This window comes from Marmota monax, unplaced genomic scaffold (assembly GCF_021218885.2).
Source record: "Marmota monax isolate L192 unplaced genomic scaffold, Marmota_monax_Labrador192_F-V1.1 WCK01_AAM20220418_F8-fsc00027, whole genome shotgun sequence".
NCBI lineage: Eukaryota > Metazoa > Chordata > Mammalia > Rodentia > Sciuridae > Marmota > Marmota monax.
The window spans coordinates 11,598,366-11,624,372 of record NW_026694617.1 but is presented as its reverse complement, the minus strand read 5'-3'; the positions used below and the strand labels follow the sequence as shown (position 1 = coordinate 11,624,372).

General features: G+C 38.0%; 1 protein-coding gene across 8 annotated transcripts in view; it reads left to right on the top strand.

Annotated features, from left to right (window-relative positions):
- Positions 1-277: 277 nt before the first annotated feature.
- The window catches only part of Cadps2 (calcium dependent secretion activator 2), a 521,519-nt gene continuing 495,789 nt past the window's right edge, over positions 278-26,007 (top strand). For 4 of the 8 annotated variants that reach the window (XM_046422408.2, XM_046422403.2, XM_046422402.2 and 1 more), the window contains exon 1: positions 278-975. In XM_046422408.2, the coding sequence (XP_046278364.1) occupies positions 637-975 (339 nt within the window). In that variant the 5' untranslated portion in view covers positions 278-636. The remainder of the gene's footprint in view (positions 976-26,007) is intronic. The other 4 variants (XM_046422407.2, XM_046422406.2, XM_046422405.2 and 1 more) reach the window with 1 other exon arrangement.

Here is a 26,007-nt window from a genome sequence, read left to right as displayed (position 1 = left end):
CACTCCAATCTCCTCAGAAAGCGTGTAGCAGTGCGTATAGAGAGGTGAAGGGTGGTGGGGTCACCGCAGTCCTAGCAGCCGCAGGTGGGCGCTCACCTAGCCCCGCCACGCAGCCACTCCCTGCCTTTGCAAACTGTGCTCCCTGGCGCCCAGGCACCTGGGCCCCGGCCGCGGTGGCGGCACGCGCACGCGCACTCCACGGCCCCGTGCCCGCTCCTCAACATTCCATTCCACGTGTTGCTTGTTGTAGGCGCCACAGGTTCCCCACCTGCGCCGGGGCGCGCGGCCACTCTGCCTTCGGGCTCTGAGGGACCACAGGGCCGGCGCGTTCCGGGATGGCCAAGCAATTCCCGAGGAGCTAAGGCTCACCCCCAACGCTAACTCCGCCTATTCAATCCCGGCTGCTCCCCTTCTCCCCCCTCCCGGTCCTCCTCCGGCTCCTGCCCGCCCCTTTCGCCCTGGTGGTAGGAAACACTCCTGTATCTAACTCGACGTGTCCGGAAAGCCCTGGCCAGTTTCCCTTTCGCTCTGAGGCCGCTGCTGCCAGCACCGCGGCTCCCTCGAACCCGCGGGTGCAGCTGCCGCGGGTGAGACGCCTGGGGGCGACGATCCAAGCGGCGGGGCTCCCCTAGAACCATGCTGGACCCGTCTTCCAGCGAAGAGGAGTCGGACGAGGGGCTGGAAGAGGAGAGCCGCGATGTGCTGGTGGCGGCCGGCGGCTCCCAGCGAGCGCCACCGGCCCCGGCTCGGGAAGGGCGGCGGGACGCGCCGGGGCGCTCGGGCAGCGGCGGCGCAGCCAGACCCGTAAGCCCGAGCCCCTCTGTGCTCAGCGAGGGGCGAGACGAGCCCGAAAGACAGTTGGACGAAGAGCAGGAGCGCAGGATCCGCCTGCAGCTCTATGTCTTCGTGGTGAGGTGCATCGCTTACCCCTTCAACGCCAAGCAGCCCACTGACATGGCCCGGAGGCAGCAGAAGGTGAGTTGCGGGACCGGGTGCCTCCTACTGCCACTTCTTCCCGGGGTTTCTCTTGGGAGAGCTCCAGGGCACCTGCCTCCGTCCTCTGCAAACGGCAGGATATACTATATTTTTGTTAGTCTTTGGGGACAAGGGAATCTTTGGGGCAAGACAGTGCTTTCGTGTGCCGGGTATGAGGCTGCAACGGATACATATCCCTGTGACCCGCGCTGACAGCTTCACCACCCTTGTAACCCAGACAGACGGACCTACAGTGGCCACCCTGCAGTAGTTGCATCTGAGCTGGCTGGGCTATGGTCGGATTAGAATGCAACTCCCATCAACTTCAATTTCTACCTGCAGTGGTGCATCCTGTTCACCTAGCCTGGTGTGGTGTTGCTGGAACTGGGCTTTGCTGTGGGTCAGAATGAGTGCTTAGCTAAGTGAAACAGGTGGAGTCTGAGCACTCTTCTGTTAGGTAGAGAGATCTTCACTAGGAAAGGGTAGAATTTTCCTTGGTAAATAAAAAAAAAAAAAAAAACAAAGTTAAATTTATAAGTTATCTGTGTTGTCATATAGCCAGGACATCAAATGCAAACACTGTAGAAGGTACAGCTTTGTAGAGTGGCTGTAGGTAAGTAATTCCTGGCCTGGACAGGCCTGCTGAAACCCACTATTGATGAAAAATAATGGATTGGTGCAATTGCTTTGTTTTGGGCTCTTTCCACACAAAGAGAAGGAGTTTGTATCAGGAGAAATGTTTGCCAACTTGAGTTTTGAAACAAGACCCCAGGGGTCTGATGCTCTATGTAGACAAAGGTAATGACTCCAATTGCCATAATTGGATAAATGTTTACAATAGAAACTGTCTAGGAAATCTTTTTAATAGAATGCTGAACCTGGAAGGTTTTGTAAAATTCGGTAACAGTTCCTTTAGTTTGTGGCAAGAGCAGGAGAACCAGAGAGATTGTAGTTTGCTCAAGGCATACCTAGATGCACAGTCCTTTATTAAAAATTTTCTGTAGTAGTAAATTCAGAATGTGAAGCATTTCTCTGAGGTTTTGGATATCCTTTGAATTGACTTTGGAAATATAACTGTAGGTGGGAGTAAATGTAGTCTCCCCACCCCTTTCTAACAGTCCCCCACCTCCTCCCAAAACCTTCTGAACTCCATTTACCCAGCATGTTTTTTATTGAGGTATGATAAATGGAAAATGCTGTATATGTTTAGTGAATACAACTCATTGAGTTTGGTGTAATTAACAACACTGTACTACATAGAATTTTCTAAGATGATAGATTTTATATTAACTGTTCTTTGAAACCTTTACAAACAGGCACAGACTGTGGGGTACACACCTGCAATCTCAGCAACTCAGGAGTCTAAGGCAGGAAGATTGCAAGTTCAAGGCCAACCTGAGAAATTTAGTGAGACTATGTCAAAATAAAGAAATATAAAAAAGGGCTGGGGACATAGTATAGTGGTCAAGTACCCTGGGTTCATTCCCCAGTACTAAGTGGGGAAGGCACAAAGTGAACAGCTCTTTTGGATTTCTTTATTCTCTTGAAGTGTTTTATGGGTGCTTCTCAACAGAAGAAGGCTAATCACATAGATCCTTCAGGTAACCCAACCCTTTAGGGAGTTCACAGACAGAGCTTTAGAGATCTTGAAATCCTCTAGGCCTACATCTCATGTTGGAGCAGAGAAATAATTCAGAGTAGCATTTCCCAGACCAAACCATTTGGCACAACAGGAGCCACCATTCCTCAGGTCAGTGTTGAATGCCTATTTTTTTTTTCTTTTTCTTTTTCTTTCTTTTTTTTTTTTTTTTTTGTAAGCCTGCTACTCCACTCCTAGATGAGACCGTATGTCCTTATTTGTTGCTTGAGCTTAGTCTGTTCCCAGGTACTCACCCATTGCATCTTCTCAACTCTAGGTCAAACAGCTACCTACTTTAGTAGTTATTCTTAAGTATAGTTTTCACATTTATTTTGTAGTATCAGCCCATGCATAGTATTGGAGAGTCAACCAGCCTTCACTTTTACCCTTTGTATTATACTTAAGATTGTTTTTAGTGTGTTTAAGTCCAAAACCAATGTTCAGTAGAATCAAATCTGTTTCTATTTGGAACATTATGCTTGAATATGCTTTTGCAAAAAGTTGCTTACTAGTAGTTGACTTGTACTGTGAGTACTTGTTGCTTTTTTGTTATTGGAGAGTCTCCCTTAGTTGTTCAAATAGTGTAGATCTCTCTGACTTCTGTTCAAATAGAATGTTTGTTTCTCCAGAAATTATTTGAATTGGTAACCAGGTGCATTCACAGTACTACTGAGGAGACTATTGATATAACCTTATCTAGAGATTACCAAAAATAACTCCAAACTTCAAAAAAGAAACAAGGCTCCACATATATTCTGTGCAAAAATATTTTAATGCTTAAAAATGTTTGTTTTCTAAATGTTGAGACTATCAAGCATAATCAGATGAATTTTAATGAATTTTTAAATTTTTATTAAGGGGAAGGCCATATAGCAATGCAAGGATTGTATTCAAGACTTATTCAAAAGGCCCCTCCACTTTCTTTTTTCTTTTTACAAAGCATGCTGCTTGCTAAAGGGAGCTGTAGCAATTCTTGGCAGTCAGGTTTCCTCCTAGGACAAAATGAAATGGGAATTTAACTATGTTCATGTGAATTTGACGCACAAGCCAATAATTAATGCCAAAAACTTACTTTAAATCTTGAATTATACAGTTGGGTTACATAAAAGACATAACAGGATAATTGCAAAATCACTAATCCATTGTATATTTTTATTCTGTATCTAGAAGTCATCAGACATCCAGTAAAAAGATTTAATAGCTTAAATTGTTGTCATTGAAATGTGTATTGCTGCTTACTCACTTCTCCCAACTTTGAGAATTTGGAGACTCAGAAACTGAGATCTGAAAGGGTCCTCATTTTGTAAGTGAAGGAAATTAATCACAGAGAAGAAGAGTTTTACCCTGGAGACCAGGACTCAGGATTCTCATCAAAGCCCTTTTATTGTAGGGCTGGATGGCTTTATGAACAAGAGCTGAGCCACAGTTTTATTTTATTTTTTCGCTTGTCTAAAATGGCCCACAAAACTAATAAGAATTGTGTCCAGAAACTGTTTGAGAGATTAATATCATTAAACACAAAATTAACTAAAAATATGTATTTCTTTGCTTTTGGCCAGGCTATTTCAACTTGGAAGAGTAAGAAATGTCAGCTTATGCTGGTCATGCCCTCTGATTCTCTCCATCCCGGGGTGAATATGGGCTAGATAATGTGAGAGCACCATACTGTGGTGACACTGTCCAAGTGAACATATCCAGGGCTGCATGCATGATAGGAGTATGAAGTCACAGCCATCACAAACTGTTTTCAATGGTAAATAGTGCTTATAAGCCCCAGTGCTTACTTATTTTCCTTGATTAACTTTATGCCATCAGAGTGCTAACAGTTATGAAGTTTGCAAGACTTTAGATCATTGGAAAAGGTGGGATTAGTGTTGAATCAAGAACAACAATATCATAGTGAAGCGTACCATGTATACTTAATAAAGGCAATTATTGAAATCATTAAGAACCTGGGGAAAAATTATAAAAGGGTCCTTGGAGGTTAAAAGGTAGGGACACTATGATAAGCAAAATGGTCAACATAGAAGGGGTTAAGAATATTCTCTTACGGAGGTATATTTGCCAGTTGCCAGTCTGAATTAAAAACCACGTTTATGGTGCATGTTACTTAAAGTGATCATAATTTGGGTTAACCAGGTCTATAAGTTTGTAGTCAATGATTTCTCTTTTCATTATTTTTGTTTATATTAGTAAAAGTAAAGTTGGAAAAGAGCCAACTATTAATTTTTTAACTAGAAAAAATGAAGAGGGCATTAAAAAGATTAACATGTCTCCTAATAACTTTCCATACGGTTCACATGCTCATGTTCTTTACATTTCTATGTGTATTGCAATTGTGTCTTATTATTATTTCCTGCGCCGCCTTATTAAGGCACAGGAAATGTGCCTTATTAAGTAAACCATTTTATATAATGACTCCTACCGCTTTGCATAATTTTCCTTGATAATTCTGAGTTTGAGAAGTATATACAAATAATACTGTGAAGCTGCAGAAAATTTTCCTAGGTAAAATTGATCTGCAGGAGAGCATTAGGAAAAATAGTATTGAGTAAAATAATATGCAGTGATTTTCTTTTTGCCTCCAATTCTCTCATCCGAATATTATAAAGGTTGAGCATCAATAATCTGAAAATCCAAAATCTTTCAAAGTCTGAAACTATCTGAATGTTGACAAATGGAAAATTTCAGGCCTGATGTCATCTGACCAGTCACAGTCAAAACACAGGCACACTAAAAATATTGTATAAAATTACCTTTTGTCTACGTGTATAAAGTATATAAAAAACAAATGAATTTTATATCTAGACTTGGGTCCCATCTCCAAGATACTTTTCTTTTGGTACCAGGGTTGAACCCAGGGGCCCTTAAACCCTAAGCCATATTCCCCAGCCATTTTTATCTTATTTTTAGTTTGAGACAGTGTTTTGCCAACTTTCTTAGGGCCTGGCTAAGTTGCTGAGGTTGGCTTTGTTGCGATCCTCCTGTATCAGCTGCCCGAACTGCTGGGATTATTGGCATATGCCACTATACCTGACTCTTGAGTATATCTTGATATACACACACACACACACACACACACACTACCAAAACAAAACAAAACCAAACCTTGAAACATGTCTGGTCCCATCAAGCATTTCAGATAAGAGTTATTCAACCTGTTCAGTAAAGTCACCCCTTTCTCTCACTTTGGAAATAGTAGTCCCCCCTCCCCCCACTCCCAAGTCTTCTGACTGCTTAGGTTATTCCCACACTCAGGAGCTCAGGGAAAGAGCCAACTTTATAATAAATGAACTATAGATTTGCAAAGGCTGGGATCACTTTTCTTACAGCCATTGTACTGAGTGGTATGTTGCCTTACCTTTGAAGCTTAAAACACATCTGTGGCCTGGTGCTGAATGTTCTTAGCATAGTGCATGTCATATAAGAACTTACTACATGTTAGGATACACACAAGCCTATATTTAGTTAATGTCTCAAAGAATTAGTGTAGAGGAAAGATAATATAAAGGCAAAATAAAAATGTCTCTCACTCTTTGGAAACCAGTGTTCCTAAAACATATTCTGAGAACTCCAGGGCTCACACTATCCTTCTAAAGAAAACCATAAAAAAGGACATACCTATTGGTATGGAACTGATGACTTCAAATACATCTTCCTACTGTCAGTACCAGACCTCAGAGGCAAGAAAATAGCATTGAAACCCCACAGTATGCCTTTTTTGCCTGCAGGTTTCCAACCAACTTGGTAGTAGTCTAAAAAGCCACACTCTGAGGGAGATAGGATCATTTATTCTCTGATAAGGGAATACCTTGTCCTTTGGGGAATGAGTCTGAAGCGAGGCATTAAAGAAAGTCCTCAGGCAGGACTTAAATTCATGTATGAAGATGTGAATTTGGTGTCAACATACCTTATATATAATCAGAGATATGATGAATTATTGTATAATGGTGTTTTCAGAATTGTAATGCAAAATAAATAAATAATATCTCAGAGAGAGGACACTTGTGGAGGGTTAGACGAATCAGGTGAAGCAACAAGCAACTAAGACCACAGCACCTAGTTTGGTGAAATGAGTTGTGCTAATGAGAACTCAAATGGATTAATTGATATTGCTGTCTGCTTCTTTAGTTCAAAAATGAAGTTAGCTGTTGTTTTGATATATGATGACTACTTTTAAAGTGAAATAAAATATTAAAATTGTATGTTCTCTTTCTTTTTGTTTTGTTTCAAATGGAAACAGCTTCATTTGTAGTCTCCTGAGATAAACAACATAGTTTGTAGGTCATTAAAGACATTCAAAACAAAAGTGATTAAACTGATGGCCAGGTGATAAAGTATGGAAATTTGGAGTGGAAAAATCCTACCAGATATTGTAACCTATGAAGCAGGCTACTTTTGAATTGTGGTGCTACTTAAATGCATTTCAAATTAATTAGACCTTATTTGATTAGGAAGTAAGAGGTGGATTGCATACTCATGATGCTATTTCAGTTTTTAGGCAGGAAAAGAACTAATGATGGTAAAAAGTAGACATATCCTTGGGACAAAGGACATATTCCCTAGAATTTGAAGAGTAGGTAAGCATTACATTGTGGAATTATTGTCCCAAATCTCTTACATTTTATGATCACTGTATTCAGACTGCCTAAAGGTTTTTATATGATTTCCTTTCTTAAGAAAAATTATGATTCTTATCTTTGGCTGCATGTTAGAACCACCTGGAGAGCTTTTAAAAAATCCCATTATCCAGGTTATACCACCAACTAATTAAATCAGCCTCTGGGGGTATAATCTTAGTTTCCCAGGTGATTTCAATGTACAGCTAAGGTTGAAAACCACTGTCTTAAAGAGAAGCTACAGGAAAAATGGCTTATTTTCATCTAGGAAAGGGGGAAGTGTTTGCAATAATGAGTGTGGCTACTGAGCAATTAAATGGTTGTTCCATACTAAGGAAAAGGCAATAGTGATATTCTAAGCAAGGAACAAAAAAGGACATTTAAGTAATAATCTAGAGTTCCTTGAGTTAGGACAGAGGGAAGCCCGTGCATATGTGTTTGGACTTTTAAAAGGTCCCTTAATTAGGTGATAAGCTGGAGGCTGTTAAATTACATTAGCACTTGTAATTTATTCATTATAAGACCATGGATAGATTACTACATTAGCAACGACAGAAAGTAAATATTAGATGCTGAGCATGAATGGTGCTTTCCATTCCAAACTGAACTGGGAGGGAGGACCCAGTGAAATCTTAAAGTTGGCAATGACACTAATACCCAACTGAAGAGTCACTTTCACAGAGGTCTTACAAGAGCTTTAGTGGGCAGAGTGTTTCCTCTGTGTATGCATTAGTAATGCATACAGGTTTTTCAAAAAGTAAACTTTAAACTGGACACGATGGTGCACATGGCTTGGGAGGCTAATGTCAGGAGGATCGCAAGTTTGAGGCAGCCTCAGGAACATCGTAGCAAGAATCTGTCTCACGATAAACATAAAAATAAACAAGGGCTCTTTTGTAGCTTGGTGATAAAGCACCCCTAGATTCAATCCCCAGTGCCTGAAAACAAAAAACGAACATTGGAAGGCATTCCCAAGTAATTGTCTTATTCAGTAAAGTTCTTAGAATTATTTAAAGAAAGATTTATTTATGAACATTTTTACATTTTTCTGCCATCTTCAAAATCCTAGCACTCATCAAGTGGACAGTACAGGAGAAGTACAGGACAGTCTTTGATTTCCTCAAATTGTGTTATTGGATTAATCACTGATTTGCGATTGGGAGCTTTCTACTTTGGAAAGCATCATTGTTCTCTGCTTTTCTCCTAGAAACTTTATGACTTCAGTTTGTAAGTGTTATGGCTTGAATATCTTCATTTTTATAACCTTGAAGTTGGTGATGATTTTTACAATAGAAATGTTACTGGGCAAAGGGTCTGGGTGATTTAAACTGTCTAATAGCTGAGATGATATGTAATTTGATCCTTTGTGATTGCTTGTGAGGATGAATGTGTGTGTCTGTGTGTGTTCAAATGTCCTTTTCTCATATTTCTATTGACATTTTGGTTCTGCTTATTAATCACTAATATAGAAAGGATAGTGTTCCTTTGTGGAGGGTATTTCGGTAATCTGCCTTTCATTTGGTTTTTAGATACACTTTAATTCGTCTTTCCTTAATAACTTCTTATTTCTCATTTATGCTCTTAGACAATAATCAGTTACCCATCTGGAATGAAAGTTTGAGGTGAGGTGTTGAATTTACTTTTTCTCACAAATAGCTATGCAGTTGTTGCAGTCTAATTTTTATTAAGCTTTAAGACCAAATTAATTATGTTGTTTCCTTCATAAATTCCCTTGTCAACTATTTATTGAGCCAATAATATGTGAGTTTTACACTAACCACATATCTGAGGATATAGCATAGGGAGTAAAAACAAATTCTTTCATGGGCTCACGTTCAGTAATTTATATGTAGTTTGTATGTGAATGTTTTTCCTTACATGCCTTTCTGAGTTAACTAATTGAATACATTAATTTATTTTTTTTTCCTTTGGACCATATCATGTATTTTGCTCTATAATTTTGACTTATGACAACTATATTATACTATTTTCTGATGGGATTAATTTACTCTTCTTTATAAAAAAATCCCTTCCTTTCATTATGATTCTCTTTCTTATCCCTCTTTAAAAAATAGCACACCAGGACAAAATATTTGCTCAGCCTCTTTCTTCTCTTGCACTCTTTCATTGTATGAACACATTTCATCTCTCTGGGCCCTGGTACTTCATTTGTTAAGTGGGGATAGTCACACCACAGAATTCCTATTATGATTGCAGGAGATGATGTGTATAATTTTCTTGGTGTTGTGCCCACTGCATGCATATACTTCACTTTAAATGCTCTCACTTTTAGTTGCCAATTTAAATGCCTGTTTGGAAAACAATGGCATTTTTACTATAGCCAATCTTCTAGCTAGTAGCATAGCATATCTCTTTATTTAGTCAAGCCTCTTATTTTGGGGTAATGTTTTGTAGTTTTCATTATGTTGACCCCTTGCATTTATACTGTAGGTTATTTAAAAGTATATTTTGTTCCTATTGTGACCTATGATTTCCTGTTTTGTTTATTCAATTTTGGATAAGTGGGAAACTTTTTTGTTGCATTATAATTATACATCATAGTGGGCTTTATTATGCCATTTTTGTACATGGACATAATTTGATCAGTCCCATTCCCTAGTACATTCCTTTACCTTCCATTCCGCCTCAATCTACTTGTTCTACTCTACTGATCTCTTTCCTATTATTATTATTTTAATTGGCTCATTATGTATAAAAATATACATATTGGTTATTTTAATTGGTACATTATATATTTTATGTAATTTGCAGGATTCATTGTGTATATTCATACTATATGTAGCAGAATTTTGTAGATTTCATTCCCTAGTACTTCCCTATACCCTCCCTTCCTTACCTACATCCCTTTATTCTTTATTGGTCTTTTATTTTCATGAGGTCCTCCTCCCCCCTCTTTTTTATGGGTGTTTTTTTTCTTTCTTGTCTCCCCCACTCCCAGCTTCCACATATGAGAGAAAACATTTGGTCCTTGATTTTCTGAATCTGACTTATTTCACTTAGCATGATGTTAAAATTCTGTTTTTTTTTTTTTTGTTGTTGTTGTTATAACTTTTCATTTTGATTGTACACAGTTAACTGTTTTGTTTAGCATTGATCCTTCCAAGTTTTCTGATAGGGAGTCGAATCATGTGCTGATAGGGGTGACTTTATCTGGTCCTCTCCAGTATCCTTACCTTCCTTGTGTTTTATGTCACTACTTGTTAGAATGTCCAGAACAATATTTGTACTTGTTACCAACACCCTTGTCTAATCTTTATTGGGGAATTTTTTTGGTACTTTACCATATTATGTATGTATTTTGGTACATTTGGTACATTTCCAGATTACATATTGTTGGTTAGGATTTAGGATGGGTATTTTCATTATTAAATAGTTATATTTTTATTTTTATTGCATTAATAGGATAAAAATCAGGAGTTGATGTTGAATATTATCAAATTTCCCTTCTTCATCAATTGAGGTGATTGATTGCTTAGTTTTGTTAGTGTTTCCATATTGGATTATTGGGTTTCCTGTTATTAAGCCATATTTGCATTTTCAAGATAATTTCTGATTATGAGTTTTTTAACACACCTTTGATATTTTAGTTCCCCATGGTTTTATTTCTTCTTTTTTACACTGATAGTCCTAAGAGAAAGATTTATTATTTTCTGTTTTGAAAGTAATAAATAACAGGTTTGGTTTTATGGAACAATGGTGTGAAGTGAGAAACAGTTTACTTTTATCTTTGCTCTTGAAGAGTGTATAACTACTTGTATTTTGGGAAGAATTTATTTATTAAATTATCTACATCTAGAACTTAGTTTAGATTTTTTTCTTTTATTTTTTCTTTGTCTATTAGAATTCCTTCTTATTTCAGGTAAAAAAAAAGTGATAATTGAATGCTTTCAGAAGATCAGTCATATTTTCAAGTTTATTAACAAAGAATTGAATTTATTTTCTCTATCTTTTACATTGATTAAAAATCTTTAGAGTATATTTTCCCTTTTGAAAATCTTCATTAGATTTGTCAGATCATCTTGTCTGTAGAAATATACCTGTTTATGAAATCTGTTGTTTCAATAATCAGTAGTCTCAGACTGAATTCTTTTTCCTTTTTAAGGAGGCTTAGGGAAGGGAAATCATAAGAGTATATTTCTTTCATCTGACTTCTTGGTTAGGATTATTATATTCTGCTTTGTTGTAAGATAATGAAAATAGACAAAGCTATAAATTTATCTCAATACAGTTTGGCATCAGCTCATATGTTTTATTATGAAACTTATTTTTAATGAAATATTCAATCCTCTTTCAGTTTTTTTTTCTTTTTCCTTGAACAAGATAGTTAATCAAAAGAGTACTTTAAAAATTTCAAGTATTTGAGGATTTTTGTTTTCTTTTTTATTAATAGATTTTAAATTTTGTGTTGGCAGAGAATGTGGTTTACTGACTATTCTTAGTGTTGTAGTATATAATTAGTTTTAAGTTTTCTAGCACATTCGGTGTGTATTCTGTCATAGGGATTAAAGTTTGCCATATGTTCAATAAATAGCATTATTACAGTAATCATTCCTATATTTTTGTCTTTTTCTGTCATAAACTGTTCTATATAGTGTATTAATTTATTTTGCATTTCTGGTCATATCTAACTCATGAATTTTGATGCCAGCCTGAGCAGTGCCTAGATTCATAAGTACAAACTTACTAAAAAGTAACTCCCTTTGATTCATTTTATGTCTATATTAGACAAGGACTCTATTTGGTTGAGATTTAAGACTGAAACTTCTTTTGTTTGGGCATGTTTATCAGAGACATAAATATCCATATTACATACACACCCATATTCACCTACATATGCACATTTAAGCATGTGTATATACGTAGCTACATATGCATCTACATGTGTGTATATATAGATGCATTTTTGGATATTCTATGTTGTATAAGATTATTTTATACATTTTTTTGCCTGATCTTTGCGTAGTAAAGGGATTTGAAACATTTTCTTAGTCATCACTAATGTCTAATTTTATTGCTTTCCCTTTTGTTTACTATTTTCTGTTTCTTTTGGATTTTGTTTTCTTTCATTTGCCACATGGACACTCTTTGTTACCTTTTTAATATATAGGGTGTGCCAGGAACAGTGTGTGTGTGTGTGTGTGTGTGTGTGTATTACCTTCTCCTAAGATCACTCTCAGGGGCTCTGGCTGCCTGTGTGTCAGGGCACTTGGCTGTCTCTTCCTGGACCTAGGGACCTGAGGAATGACACTGTACTAGCCTTCGCCTGCTGGACCTGGGGTATGCTTACTGTTATGACTTAAAGGGCAAAGCACATGTGTTTTAAGAGGCTACATTTCCAATTTTATTCCTGGTTTACAAAGTTAGTAGACATTACTTTGGAAACTGGGTTATAGTTTTATCTTTAGTCTACAGTGTTGTTGCCCTTTTGAAAAATATATAAATTTCTGGATCTACATGAATTTTCTTTATTGGAAAGTGGGAAAAAAGAAATTCTGCTACCATGAAACTTGCATTCTTACTACTTCAAATTAAGGGAAATATATTCCAAATTCTATTTAAGGAGATGAGTCTTAATTTGGTTCTCTACCAAAAAAAAAATATCTAAAACTCAAAATACTGTTTTAGCTAAGTGTTTAAGAAGTGCTGAATATCATCAAAGAATTCTGAAATGTAACAAGACAACTCAAGCCTCCAAGCATGAAGCTTTCATTTTTTTTTTTTTAAATTAGAAGGGTTGTCTGTATTTCTAATCAGTAGTAAGCAGGAGATTGAGAAGAAGACCATTCTTATCCTTATATCCATGCTTCAACTAGGCCCAGTCTATTTTTACGAATTTTATATAATGAACTTCTATTTAAGGCTCTCTCCAAAGAGATAAAACTTCCTATTTATTTATAATGAAGTTCATTGTTTCAGAAAAATATACCTGTGACAGAGGAGAAGTCTAAAATGTCACAGTAATTTTGAAAAATTAGTCATGTGACTTAGGTATATCATACCATAAGAAATGTCCATGGAGTTTTATTACCAGATCTTGAATCCTATACTTTGAACTTGACTTTTCCCCCTTCATTTTTATCTCCTTACAACTATTTAAGAGATAAGTGATTTGGGGGAAATACAGTTTAATCCCCCATAGATCTTACTATAAGAGCCTGAAAGGTAATAGGTGGGTTGAATTTATGATCCTTCAAATAAGTAGAGGTGAAAAAGCCAATTGTTTGGTGCTGAGGGGATGAATGGGCACCAGAATTAAAATTGAGGATTGTCTTATGTTATGGATAGTAATTATCAGCCATGACCTTGGATGAGGTGACCTAAGAGAAGAGAAATGTCCCAAGAAGATTTGAACAACTGCCCATGAAGAACTTCAGGATGTAAGACAGGGGAGAAGGTTGAAATGACAAAGGAATGGAGAAGGAACAACTAGACAGACATAAGAGAACTGGGATGGTCTGGGTCACAGAAACTGTGGAAAGAGCCTCTTAGCAGAGGGAGTAGGAAATGATGCCAGGTGCCCCAGAGAGGCTAGCTAAGGTGGATTTAACAGGATGGAGTTGACCCCAACGTAGAGACGCTAGGAACCCATTTTAGGTTTGATTTCACACAACCCACTTTTCCACATATTGACATTCTTAAACTATGTATTTTGTGTGCTGAATTCAGCCTTTCTTAGTTTAGCTGGTGAACAGCTTGAGTTTTTACTTCATAGCTTTCCCACCCAGCAATTAAGCTTCAGCAGTGTTGCTCTTTGTATAGACTTTTTTTTTTTGGGGGGGGGGACTATATGTATTCACATAACTATGTTATATATACATACATACACACACACATATACACGTATGTGTGTGTGTATATATAAAACCTCCATGTGTATTTGTTATGCTTTTGTTTTTTATAAAAGTGAATTGAAAATGATAAGCATACCTTTCAAATGTGGTGTAGAGACAAAGACCATGAAGTATGCTGCCCACAGTGAGTCTTCAACATCAATGGGGTACTTACTAAGTTTGGTTATTTTCATTTTAATTGCGAATGGAAAAAAAAGCAAACTTAAAGTACTTATGCAAATGATGGCATACACAACTTAAAAGAGAAATGAAACCAGGTTGTAATATATATTTTAGCTCAGTAGTTATGTATCTCTCCCCTCCTGCATCGTTTCCTTTCTGACTTTCCCATTTTCAATCTTGTATGTTGTTGCGGGAACCCTATCTATTAGACAGTAGGGCTGTGCCATTTCTTGTCCTTTCTGAATTGCTGCTCCTCATCTATGGAATGCAATACTTGTGAAAGCAGTACTTTCTTTAGCAAATGCTGTACATTTTTACATAATCTATTATGTAACAAATTCCTGAAAAGCACCTGGTACAGTGCCTGGATGATATAGAAGCTCACAGAATTTCCTGTTTAAATCTTCTAATAATTCACAGGAAAAAAAAATCACTCTATAAAGCATTTTTGATTTAGTCAACAAATACTGAGCAACATTTGAACAGCTGTTTGAACAGCATTATTTTAGATATTGAAGTATAGGTGTGGACTGGAAGCCCCTTTGAAGCTGATCCTCCAATAGAGGAGATGAGTGATCAACAGATACATGTGTATACATTCTTATTAAGGAAGATGGAGGGAGGACCTGCTATCAGTAGCTATTTCAGATAGGGTGCCTGGGTACACAGAGGAGCAAATAGCTGTTGAGCAGGGCTTAAGAGAAGGGTTGAGCTACTTAGAGATGGGAGTGGGTGAGGAAAGTATTCAAGCTGACTTTAACAGAAGGTATAAAATGCTTTGAGGTGGAATAAATATGGTTTTCTTATAAAGAATAGCAAAGAGGTCCAGGATGACTAGAATAGAGTGCACAGGGGGAGGTGGACAAAAATGTCTGGCAGGATGACAATGGCTAGCTTATGGAAGTTCTTCAGGGTACAGTAAAATGCTCAGAATTTAAGTGTGGTGATAAGCTGTTGGAAATTTTGAACAGGTGAGGGAAATGATCTGATTAAGATTTTAAAAGACCTTTTAAGTCTGATCTGAGAGTATATAGTGCCACTACGTAGAGTTACTTTGGGGGATGCTGTTTACTTGGAATTTAAGTCACCCCCTCTAGTGGACAAGAGTGGAAGCAGGAGGACCTGTTGGGCTTCACTAGTACAGGTTTGAATAGGGTGATAGCTGCAGGGGGTATAGAATATAGGCAGAGTATTCACTCAGTATTATTTAGTAAGTTCATAAGTACCTTGTAGTGAACCTTAGGACAAAAAAATGTGCTATTTTGAGATGATAGAATAGCTGCATATATTTAAGTGTTTTTTTAAAAAATAATAAATGTATCTGTGTGGTGAAAAGTCTGGGCCATATAGAATTTACATCAAAAAGCAACAGTTCCCAGCCCCATTCCTACCCATTTAAACTCTTAACTGTTAGTTTCACTCCATTTTAAATATTATTGTTTTTCATTGTTCTAGCTAATAACTCAGAAATTGAAATAAGAGGCCTATGCTACCTTTCTTCATTTTTTAGATTTTAACCATCATTCCTACAAGGTGTGTCTGAAGGAGGAGGTTGGCTCACTCCCACAAGTATCTGGATCTCCTTTCTTCTACTTGGAGTATGGTTATTTTCGCTTTCCCCTTTTTACAAGCAGCAGAATTTTCAGTTGGTACATGATAATTGACATTTCTCACCTTCCCCGTCTCTCCTCTTCACCAACATAATTGTCCATGGAGTAATGTGGTTCAGTCCAGCTTTGTTATTTCTCCATACCAGGTCCCTTGAGATCATCAGTCTTAAGAAATTTGTAGAGGCATTGTCTTTGTTCTTACAGAATTCAGAAGATGGGCCAGAGACTGCTGAGATGTGTCTTAGAGTGAAAGTGAGTCTTTCCAGAATAGAATCAAGTATGTGGCTTACATGATTGTCCCAAAGACTCGTCAGTAGCTGACTTGAGGTCAGAAGGATCCTGATTTGTCCCAGCTTTTCTTGCAGCTAGATATATCCAGGAGACTAAATTCAGCCCAGTGGGTATGAATGAAAGTGATGTGTGCAAACCTACGAGCCATCCCTGAAGGAGGTGAGGGAACATATCCTCCCTGCTCTCTTTTTCTCTTTCCACTGGCTGGAGTATCAGTGTGGCAGGAGTTAGAATAGCCATTTAGATAGGGCAAGTGTTGCTATTTGTTGAGGATGGCAGAGCAACAAGTTGGAAGGAGCCTGGGATCCTGACAGCTTTGCAGAGGAGTACTGCCACCCATTTCAGACTTCTGTGTGAGAGAAAGTGAATGTCTATCATGTTTTTCATGTCTATCATATATATCATGTTTAAGCTAATTTATTTAAGTTAGTTTTCCTCCCTCTGTAGACATGGGGTCCATACTTTTTCTGCTGAGTGATAATTGCCGGAGTGTTATTGCCTGTTGTCTTTTCCCCTCCTTTCTTCTTGCTCCATTTCCAGTCCTAGGTAAGGTACTTGATGTTCCTAGCTTCCCTTGCAGCTGCTGGTGACCTTGTGGTATACGTTTGGTGTACGGACAGGAGACAGACATTGTTAGCTTTGCTTTTTCCATCATCCTTTGATGTTCAGAGCCAGCACAGTCTTGTTGGAGCTGAAGCAACCATCTTGTGACTATGAGGAAAATACTCAGGGAATTTCTGAGACAATAGCTCAGACACACGAGTCAAACTATTGCCAACAGAACCTGCATGCAGACATTTTTTCTGGGAGGAAAATAATCTTCCAAGGTTGATGATTCATTGTCTGTAACCATTATTATGATGTCTTCACTTTAAGCAGTTGATTCTACAAATTGAAAACTACTTAATGGAGTTTCCATGATCCAGACTGACCACTTTTCTCTGCACAATCACATGGCATGCTTTGATTGAGTTTCTTTTCATGTATTCTTTTTTCCCCCTTACCTACCTATGTTCCTTCATTGCCAGATTATAAATCAGCAGTTCTCAGTGGGGATGGTAATACTCCCTTGTAGACATTGAAGAAAAAATTTTGAGGGTGTTTTTGGTCTTTCCCAGTGATTGGAGCTTGCTATTGGTATTTAGTGGGTAGAGTCAGGATTCTAGAGGAGATTTCTAGAAGAATGGTGCTTCATCCTATATGATACTCAAAGAAGAATGGTGTTTCATCCTATATGATACTCAATATCCTGCTAATCTTTTATATAGATAAATACCTTATGATTATTTGAGCCTAATGTATAATGCTTTCTGAAATACAGAGCATCTTTTGTGTTGTTTAATAAACAGATTTTTTTTTGACAACTGGGCAAATTGAGGGAATACTCAACTTTATTTTGTTAGGAACTCTCTTGAATTGCTCACCATTTTGGAAAATAATGTCACCAACAGCAAGAATGCTTGTGATATTTGTTTTCCCAGTACAGGATGCTGTGTCAAGACTTCATTTTCAGTTGTCACATACTCCTTGATTTTATGGATATATACAAAAACTATTTAGCCCTTGTTTCAAAATGTCAGAAATAAAGAATGGTGTTGACAGTATTCAGTAAAATATTGCCTGACTTCCCTAAACTCAGATGTATTCATTATATTGTGGGTATGCACACCTAGTTTGTCTTCTAGACTGGTTATGTCTAAGCATTTACATACTGCAACATGCTTTTTCAATTATTTCATTTTATTGCTTTCTATTCCAGTTATGAATATTTCTTTTGTTCTTGAGAATATCTGTGCAGATAATAAAGCCTTGCTATACAGTTCATTTCTGGTTGGCTAAAAGGGTTATTATTTATCTATTTTTAAAGGGGTAGTTAACTGTTAGAATTCAGCAGGAAATAACTGTCCCATTCCAAGTGACAATACATTACAGAATTGGACAGGACTTGGGGAACCTGTGAAGGATGGGGAAGCAGACAGAGATTAAACATGGAGGTAAACCCTTACCTGCAGCCTAAATGGGAACAAGGAAGGACCTGCAGCCAGAACTGGGTGGGAGTTTCCACTGTGGAAGCCGCTGAGTGACAGAGCTCTGGTACATGAGGAATCTAGTTATTGTCAAACCCTGTGTGTCAGGGAAGGAGCCAAAGGAATAGATCTTCCATCTTTCTTTTCTCTGCCTCTGATTTTGTGCTGGTACCTCACCAAAAGGGAAAGTCAAAAAGAACCTGACAAGCAAAGACTGTTATTCACTGGTCTCCCAAGCCACAGAGCAGGGCAGAGGGGATCTGAAGGGCAGAGAGAATCCTCAGGACATGGGATGTCATGTTTTAGTGGGTTTGAGGATCACTGTTCCAGAGGACAGCATTAATCTCTCTGCTTTTGTCTTTTTTCCCCAGATATGACCTTCCTGTGGCTGCCTTTTGTCTTGCTCTAATCTGAACCCGTGTTTGGACAGATGCTAAGAGTCATCATTCTCTCTCCACAATTCTTTTGAATTGGAGTCACTGCTTTCTGATTCTCTCATTCTGTTTGAACCTTTTCCCATGTACCTTTGTAAGAAAGAGTATGTGATAAATTTTCTGATTCCATGCAGGTCTGAACTTTTCTTTGTCTTGCTAGGGAAATTGGCAAGGCATAGAATTCTGAGTTGGACTTATCCTCCTCTGAAGCTTGAAGGCATGGTACAGCCCCGTCTTCCAGCATCCAGTGTTGCTGATGAAAAGTTTGAAGTCTGGGTTCATTCATTTTTAAATGACCCATTTCTTCTTTTCTCAAGCACTTTTAATATTTTTGTCTTTCTCCTTGGGTATTCTAAAATGTAAAATAATTATTTAGCTTTTTTTTTTTAATATGTAGAAGGTTTTGTTGGTTATATCTGAAGATGGGACCATGTCCTTCAACTCTGGGATGTCCTTTTATTCTTTGGGAGCTTGGGATGAGGGGCAGTTTGAAGGGAAAGGATTTCTTTATTGTTCTTTAGGGTGAGAAACCTCCTTGAAATCATCATACTATTTTTATTGGAACACATTATAAATCCTGCAGTGATCTGCTTGGATGAATTTTTCAATAACACTGTTAAGATTGTTGTTAACAAACAAGTATTTTCACTTTTTCTTGATTTGACTTTAGGCACGTGGACTAATATAGTTGGCATTGGAGAATCAACGATCATTGCAACAGTATATTCATATTATCTAGGTAATTAAAATATTCTTTATTTAATGTTTTGGCTTTCTTTTTGACTTAGTAGTTTTATTTTTTATTCCCCTGTGTAATAATGAAACCATTGACTGGAATAAGACCCATAGATTCTAAAATGACCTTGATGTGATCAGAATGTAAACAGCTGGCTGGAGAAAGGAATTAAAACAAACAAAAAAAAACAACAACAACAAAACAAAACTTGTTGCTCATTCTAGCAATATGCTTTTGTCTAGAGGCATTAATCAGATATTGCATACATTAGGATAAGAAGAAAAGTGAAAAGATTTTTGTATAATTATCCAGTTTTTTTTTTATAAATATATGAATCCCATGTTTAATCAATCATTTAAAAATCTTTGTAAGAATTCTTTGGTGTATTATTCTTTAAAGTAGTAAAACATTTAGTTAAGCCCAGTCAAACTGAAAATCTTAAGCAGTTTTAAGAACAAAACAATAATGGAGGAGTAAGGGAATTGGGAGTATATTGTGAAAAACAACTTTTGAGGTGTGTGCTAAGGTCAGAGAGAAGCCTGAATTCCATGAGAAACTTGTGGGCAGAAGTTGCCCAGTTCTTTTTATGTGCAAGGCCCTCAGGCCCTGCTCCCTGACCATATCAATTTGTAATGGCCTTAGTAGGTAGTACCATCTGTGTTTTTTCCCACAAGAGCCAAATGCATGACAATGAGAACATTTTAACTTTTTATGAAGCGGCTTCTTTTATTCTCATTAAAACAGTTCTCTTTAGCATATTTTTTAAAAAATACTATGCTTTTTACTTTTTTTTTTTCCTTACCAGGGACCTTACTGGGCCCTGACTATTTTCGTTCATTTCAGAATTACATATTGCTATCCAGAGATTTCATAGAGGAATAGTCTCAGTATCATCAGGAAAATATATAGTTGAAAATGTCAAGCATACATAATGTGCCTGAAATATTAATGCTTATCAGTTTCTAAGATGTCGTTCTTCAGAGAAGGAAGGTTGAAAAGTAAGTGATAAAGCACATGTGGCTTTTGAAAGAAATGAGTAGGATACAGTGGCGCTTTTAGGTTGTAGGAGTTCAGTCCCATCTTATTTCCATTTCTGCATTTTCTCAGAGACTCTTCACAGCCTGAACAAGGTCAAACAGTTTGCTCATGATGGTGTCTGAATTTGAACTCTGGCTCCTGTCACCATGGTCTTTGCCTCAAGGGTTTTCTTTTTTGCTAATTAAGAACTAGTTTGTCTTGGGGGGAAAGAGCTCTTGCTTAAATTTTTTTATTAGAGTACACTAATTTGGTAGTGTGTGGGCATATCATGGGACAAATCTTGTAACCCCCACAGCAGTACTGCTTACAGTCTAAATCTGATGTAGGCGACTTGGATATTTTCTATCTTGAGTGTCATCTTCAACAATGGTTTTATGAAGGGGGCTATTTACGATTGTTTGAAAAGCTGTTTGAATAGGAAATCTTAAAATGTGATTGGACTTATGAATTCTCATAAACTATACTACAGCCGGTCTCAAAGCTAAGGAGATTATTGATCTTGTTGTAAGCTCCTGTCCTGGACTCTGTTTTGGGAGAGTTATCTCTATTTAACAAATAACTCAGCCTGAAAGTATTTTACTTTTTCAGTTTTTACTCTCTTTTGTTTCTTTATTCATTGTATATCTCCAGAGGTGTCTTTTATGTTTGTGAACAAAGAAATAACATATGCCTGCAGTAAAGTACTAGGAAAGCTCAGAAACAGAGAAAGATAGAGGGGGAGACAGTTGTAATCTGACCAGTGGTAACGGTGAGTGCCAAGCAGTCGGGTCTTTATCACTGTTGTTTCCAAGGTTTTTCTTCATTGATCATGCCATGAACACAGTTTCCTGCCTTGCTTTCTTTTCTACCATTTAGTGTAATACACCAAATATTTTACCACTCAGAAAACTCTTGCAATGCTTTCTTTTTTAAATGGTTCTATATTCTTCTATATCAATCAATCATAATGTACTTAACATTTGTACTGTGATGACCATCTTCATGTGTCTTATGGGGAGATGAGGGTCAGATTTCACATTTTTAGATTGGTATTAGCCAGTTAAAGAGTGCACACACTCTGAGAGTTCTAGCACATATTGAATCATCATTAGATGAACAATAACACACACACACACACACACACACACACACACACACACATATATATATATATATATATATATATATCCTGTAAATAGTTGTAAGAATACTCATCTCACTGTAGCCTTGTAAATCTTTGGTAGTCTTAAAAATATTTCTTTTATAAAGTCAGTTTCATTTATTTATTTTAACAAATCTTATGTAGTGCCTCCTGTGCCCTATAAAGAAATTGTTTGACATCTTTCTATATTTGACTAACACAAGTGATATCTTATTTTACTTTACTTTTACTTTTTTATGTTAAAATGCAGGACAAATGCCTGCTTTTCACATTTTTAAGCTTATAAGTGAGACCCATTATCGTGAGGGCTCTTATGTGGCCTGTGGGAGTCTAGATTTCATGGTTGGGGTGTGTGAGAAGCCTGGAAGTAGAGATTAGTGGGTCCAGGAAGACTGGCAGATGGCTGGCTGAGTTCGGTGATAATTCAGTAGTGAAGGGAATGAGAGAATAAAGGGGCTAAGAGAGAGAAGAAAGAAGGCCCATTAAGGAGGTTTAAGAAACAGATGGAGAAGCAAATGCATAGGGACGGAATAAGGAGAATGTAGAGATTATTCTTAGGATCTTGCTAGTGCCACCATAGGAAGGGGAGACCATCGCCAAGATGGTAAATAGAGGGGAAGAAAAGGTTGGGGGTGGATATCCCAGCGAGGGTTATGTGGGCTCTGAACAAAAGCAGGGTTGGTAGTAGTTTAAGCCTCTGGACTTTGTTTCCAAGACTGGGTTGGTGGCCCATTGTACCATCATGCAGCAGCCCCTGTGTTTTCCTGGTCTTCATCCCTGGCAGGAGGTGTTCACCTTCCTGGTTGCAACTCCCTGCAGGTGAGGTGTCTGTACCAGGCTGAAGGACAGGGGAAGAGGCCAAGGACTGTCCTGGGGATGCTTTATTCTGGAAAGGAGCACCTCTCCACATCCAGTTGTGTCTGTATCTTACAGTTGAACCACAGCTATTAGGGAAGGTTGGGCTGTTAGTATTTTTCCTACCTGGCTCTGTCCTGGAGGGAAAGAGAGAAAGGCTTTGAAATGGCAGTTAAGCCACCAAGTGTGCCCACAAGGACAAAGATAATTTAATTTTGGCCATGTTTGTGAAGGAGACTGTTATGCAATGAAAAATCATGCCTTCAATTCAGAAGTTGTCAGGGCTTGAGAGAGAGAGAGAGAGAGAGAGAGAGAGGGAGGGAGGGAGGGAGGGAGGAAGTCCAGATTTACTTCATATTCAGTCTTATATTTAAAGAATTTCAAGATCGTAGGGTTTTCCTCTTATTTCCATGATTTCTCTTGTTCTCTAAATTTCACTCATTGGCTCTCATGCCACTTTCTTGTATCAGGACCACAGCCTCCACCTCCGGCCACAAGGGCAGACTTCCCATGGCATGCCATCATTCAGGTCCAATTTGGCACTTTAAAAAAAAATAAATTCTTGGATGCATTCTTTTGTATGTGATTACAGTATGAAGGGAGGGTCCTTGATCTGCGTTTTGAAATTGGATTCCAATCTGCCATTCATTGGAGGTAAATAGCCCAAATTTTCAATCCTTTTCTCTAACATATATTTTTACCTATGAAGGAATGGATTGGCCAGGACTGAATAAATTAATGTGTGGTTATTATCTCTCACTTTCAATGGCTGCTCCCCTCCCTTCTTCTTCATGATATTGACATAGGAAAGCACTGACTTTCAGGCAAATTATTGCCAAGGAGTACTACCACCACCACTGAGGAAATGATCCCTCCTGGAAATTGGCAGCCTCTTTCTCTAGGGTCTTGCTTTCTTTTCCATCAGTGTCCCCCTCCTGCCCTGCCCACAGCAGATGGGGATCAAAGTCACACCTAAAAAGCTTTCAAACTTTACTACAAACTGCTTCCTCCCCAAGCAGAAAGGCTTTTAAGTAATTTGAAGCCTTTTATAGGTTATATTTGTATGGGTTATATTTTCATATATATCAAGTCAGTAAATATTATCTAATTCTTTTGAGCCCTACACAGATATAATGGTGTCCCTTTGTTCTGGGAGTTTCAAGGACATGAGTCCTTTTTGAATTAGACTAAGTGGTGTCTGACAGCTGCAGTGTTGAAGCAGTATTTTCCTGTCGGAGAGCAAGAGAGTATCCATGTTCCCCAGGGTCACTTCACCGTTCGTGTGCACCAAACACTTAGGCAGCACAATATAACCTTAAGTGTTTTTCTATAGAACCTTTTGCTCTGTGCACATACTTGAGGCTGGACATCTGTCACTGTTTATGCACACTATTTATCTGCAGCAGTAATAAGCATTAGCCTTGAGGATGCTCATGGTTGTCTCTCTTGTCCTTGCATGTGCATGGCACACTGTTCTAGCATAGCTGGGTTTGCGCTGCTTGCTGTGCCAATAGGTGGTGTTCTATGGAAAGCACAAAGCATGGATGGTGTTTTCATTTTGACACCTTAATACCTTGAATAGTCTGAACAGATAGTGTTTACTGTGTCTTGGCTATGATTAGTGTTGGTTTATGCTACAACAACCAGTGTAATGCACCCTTGGGTCTCTTACTGTCATAAGCATCATTTGCTGATAGTTCAGCTTCTATTCCTCTGTCCACCTTCATTCTGAGGTGATGCCTGTGGGGTGATGCTGTCTGTGGGGACCTCATAGCTGATGAGTGGGCACAGAAGGGACACTAAGGCAGGCCCATCTCTATGTGATATGGCACTCTTCTGTTGGGCGGCTTTAGCTCCTAGACTCCCTGTTGGCCTGTCTGTACCTCTCTTGGGACTGTGCTGTTGTCCAGTTCCCCCTCCTTCCCTCTTTCCTTTCAGAGGCATCATACCTTCATATGATTCTGAGGGAGCTATCCCTCTTTCTCCTGCTTCCTACTCCAGTATGTTTTTTGCAGTCTGATCTTAGTTTTGCTTCCTGGTGATCCAATCTAATGCATAGAATGTGAGATAATTGCAATGAATGATTGCAATTATCATCAATTGTGGGTGAAATGGGCATGAATGAGTTGAGAAAGAGACAACTGTCTCAGCGTACGTGTATAATTTAACTGGTCCAGGTGAGAGCACAAGTGTTTGGCTGGCCCATGAAGAGCTCATAGAGAACATTTATTAAGATTGTGAGTATCTTCACTGGCCATTGTTGGCTCCATATCTCCTGAGAGAGATTGTTGGCTTTATGAAATGGAAGGCAGACTCGATCAAGTGTTGTTTCTCTGTTATCCACAGACAACCTACTATGGTTTATAAAACTTAAAAATCTGTGAAATTAAAATTTTCTAAATGATGGACTGTATTTTCACTTCACTTGGGAAGTGCAAATGAATAATAAAGACATTGCTGGCCACTGGGAAGGGCAAGGACCGACAAAGTCAGAATTCATGCACTTTGCAACTTTGTTAGGGAAGCATCCCCAGAAATCTATTGCAATGGTATTTCTGATGTCCTGAGTTTAAGCCTTCAGAATTCTTGTATGATATGAGTATATTTTACAAGCCTTGGTACAATGTAAGCAAAAATATCTTATTGATAATTTTTGATGAAGTAGATTAAATATAGTGAAAAAAATGTGTTTCCTCAGATATTTTATAGAATACTCTAATACTATTTGTAAAGAAAGCTTTAAAAATTTGATAAACATGAATCAATTAGATTTGTGCTTATGAAAAATAGTGGGTGACTATCATGCTTATTAAGTTAATCACTGATAGAAATGCAAATTTTGAATCATCTCTAGATAGCTTAGTCAGGAGACTAAGTTTAGCCTGAATGTCTGTCTTAGCCTTCAAATGAAAACTGTTGATGCAGAAGATTAAAATATTTAATAATTATTTGTTAACCTGCCTGGGACTTTAGAAAATATGTTCCATGCTCACACATCAAAATTCTTAGTACAACATGAAAAGCTGTTGCAAGACATTTCAGAAGCATTTTTCTCCCTTTGTGAAGTCTTCAAAAAGATAACTTTTGTGTGTAAATCTCCAGGTTTCCTTTTTTTACTAAGGTTATCTCCTGGAAGTTGCTTGAAGCTCCTAGCTGCTTTGGTGTGTGAAACTCTGGGAGGGAAAAGTCAGAGCATTGCATTTTACATACAGCTGTAAAATATTAATATAGTCTACGAACTTGGAAGTATTTATTTTAACCTCTGGTGGCCTCTAAATAAGAAAATGAAGTAGCGTAGTGGGGAGCAAAGTGTGGGTGTCTCAGGCTGTGGCTCTGGGCAGTGGCCTTCAGGGGCTCTCTGTGTCTCTGAGGAAAGGCTGGTCTTCCCAGAATACTGCCTCATGGGTCCTTTTCTCTTGATCACAATGGTTACTGGACTTGAGGAAGGGCAGTGCTACTGTCTGGGACATTTATAAACTACAAGACGTTGGCTATGAACAAAGTGTGAAGTATTCTAATGCAACTTAGCTATAGGCAAAGTATTCTAATGAGATTGCATGGAAGCTTCTGTTCAGAAAAATGACCCTGTAGTTGCTCCAGAATAACAG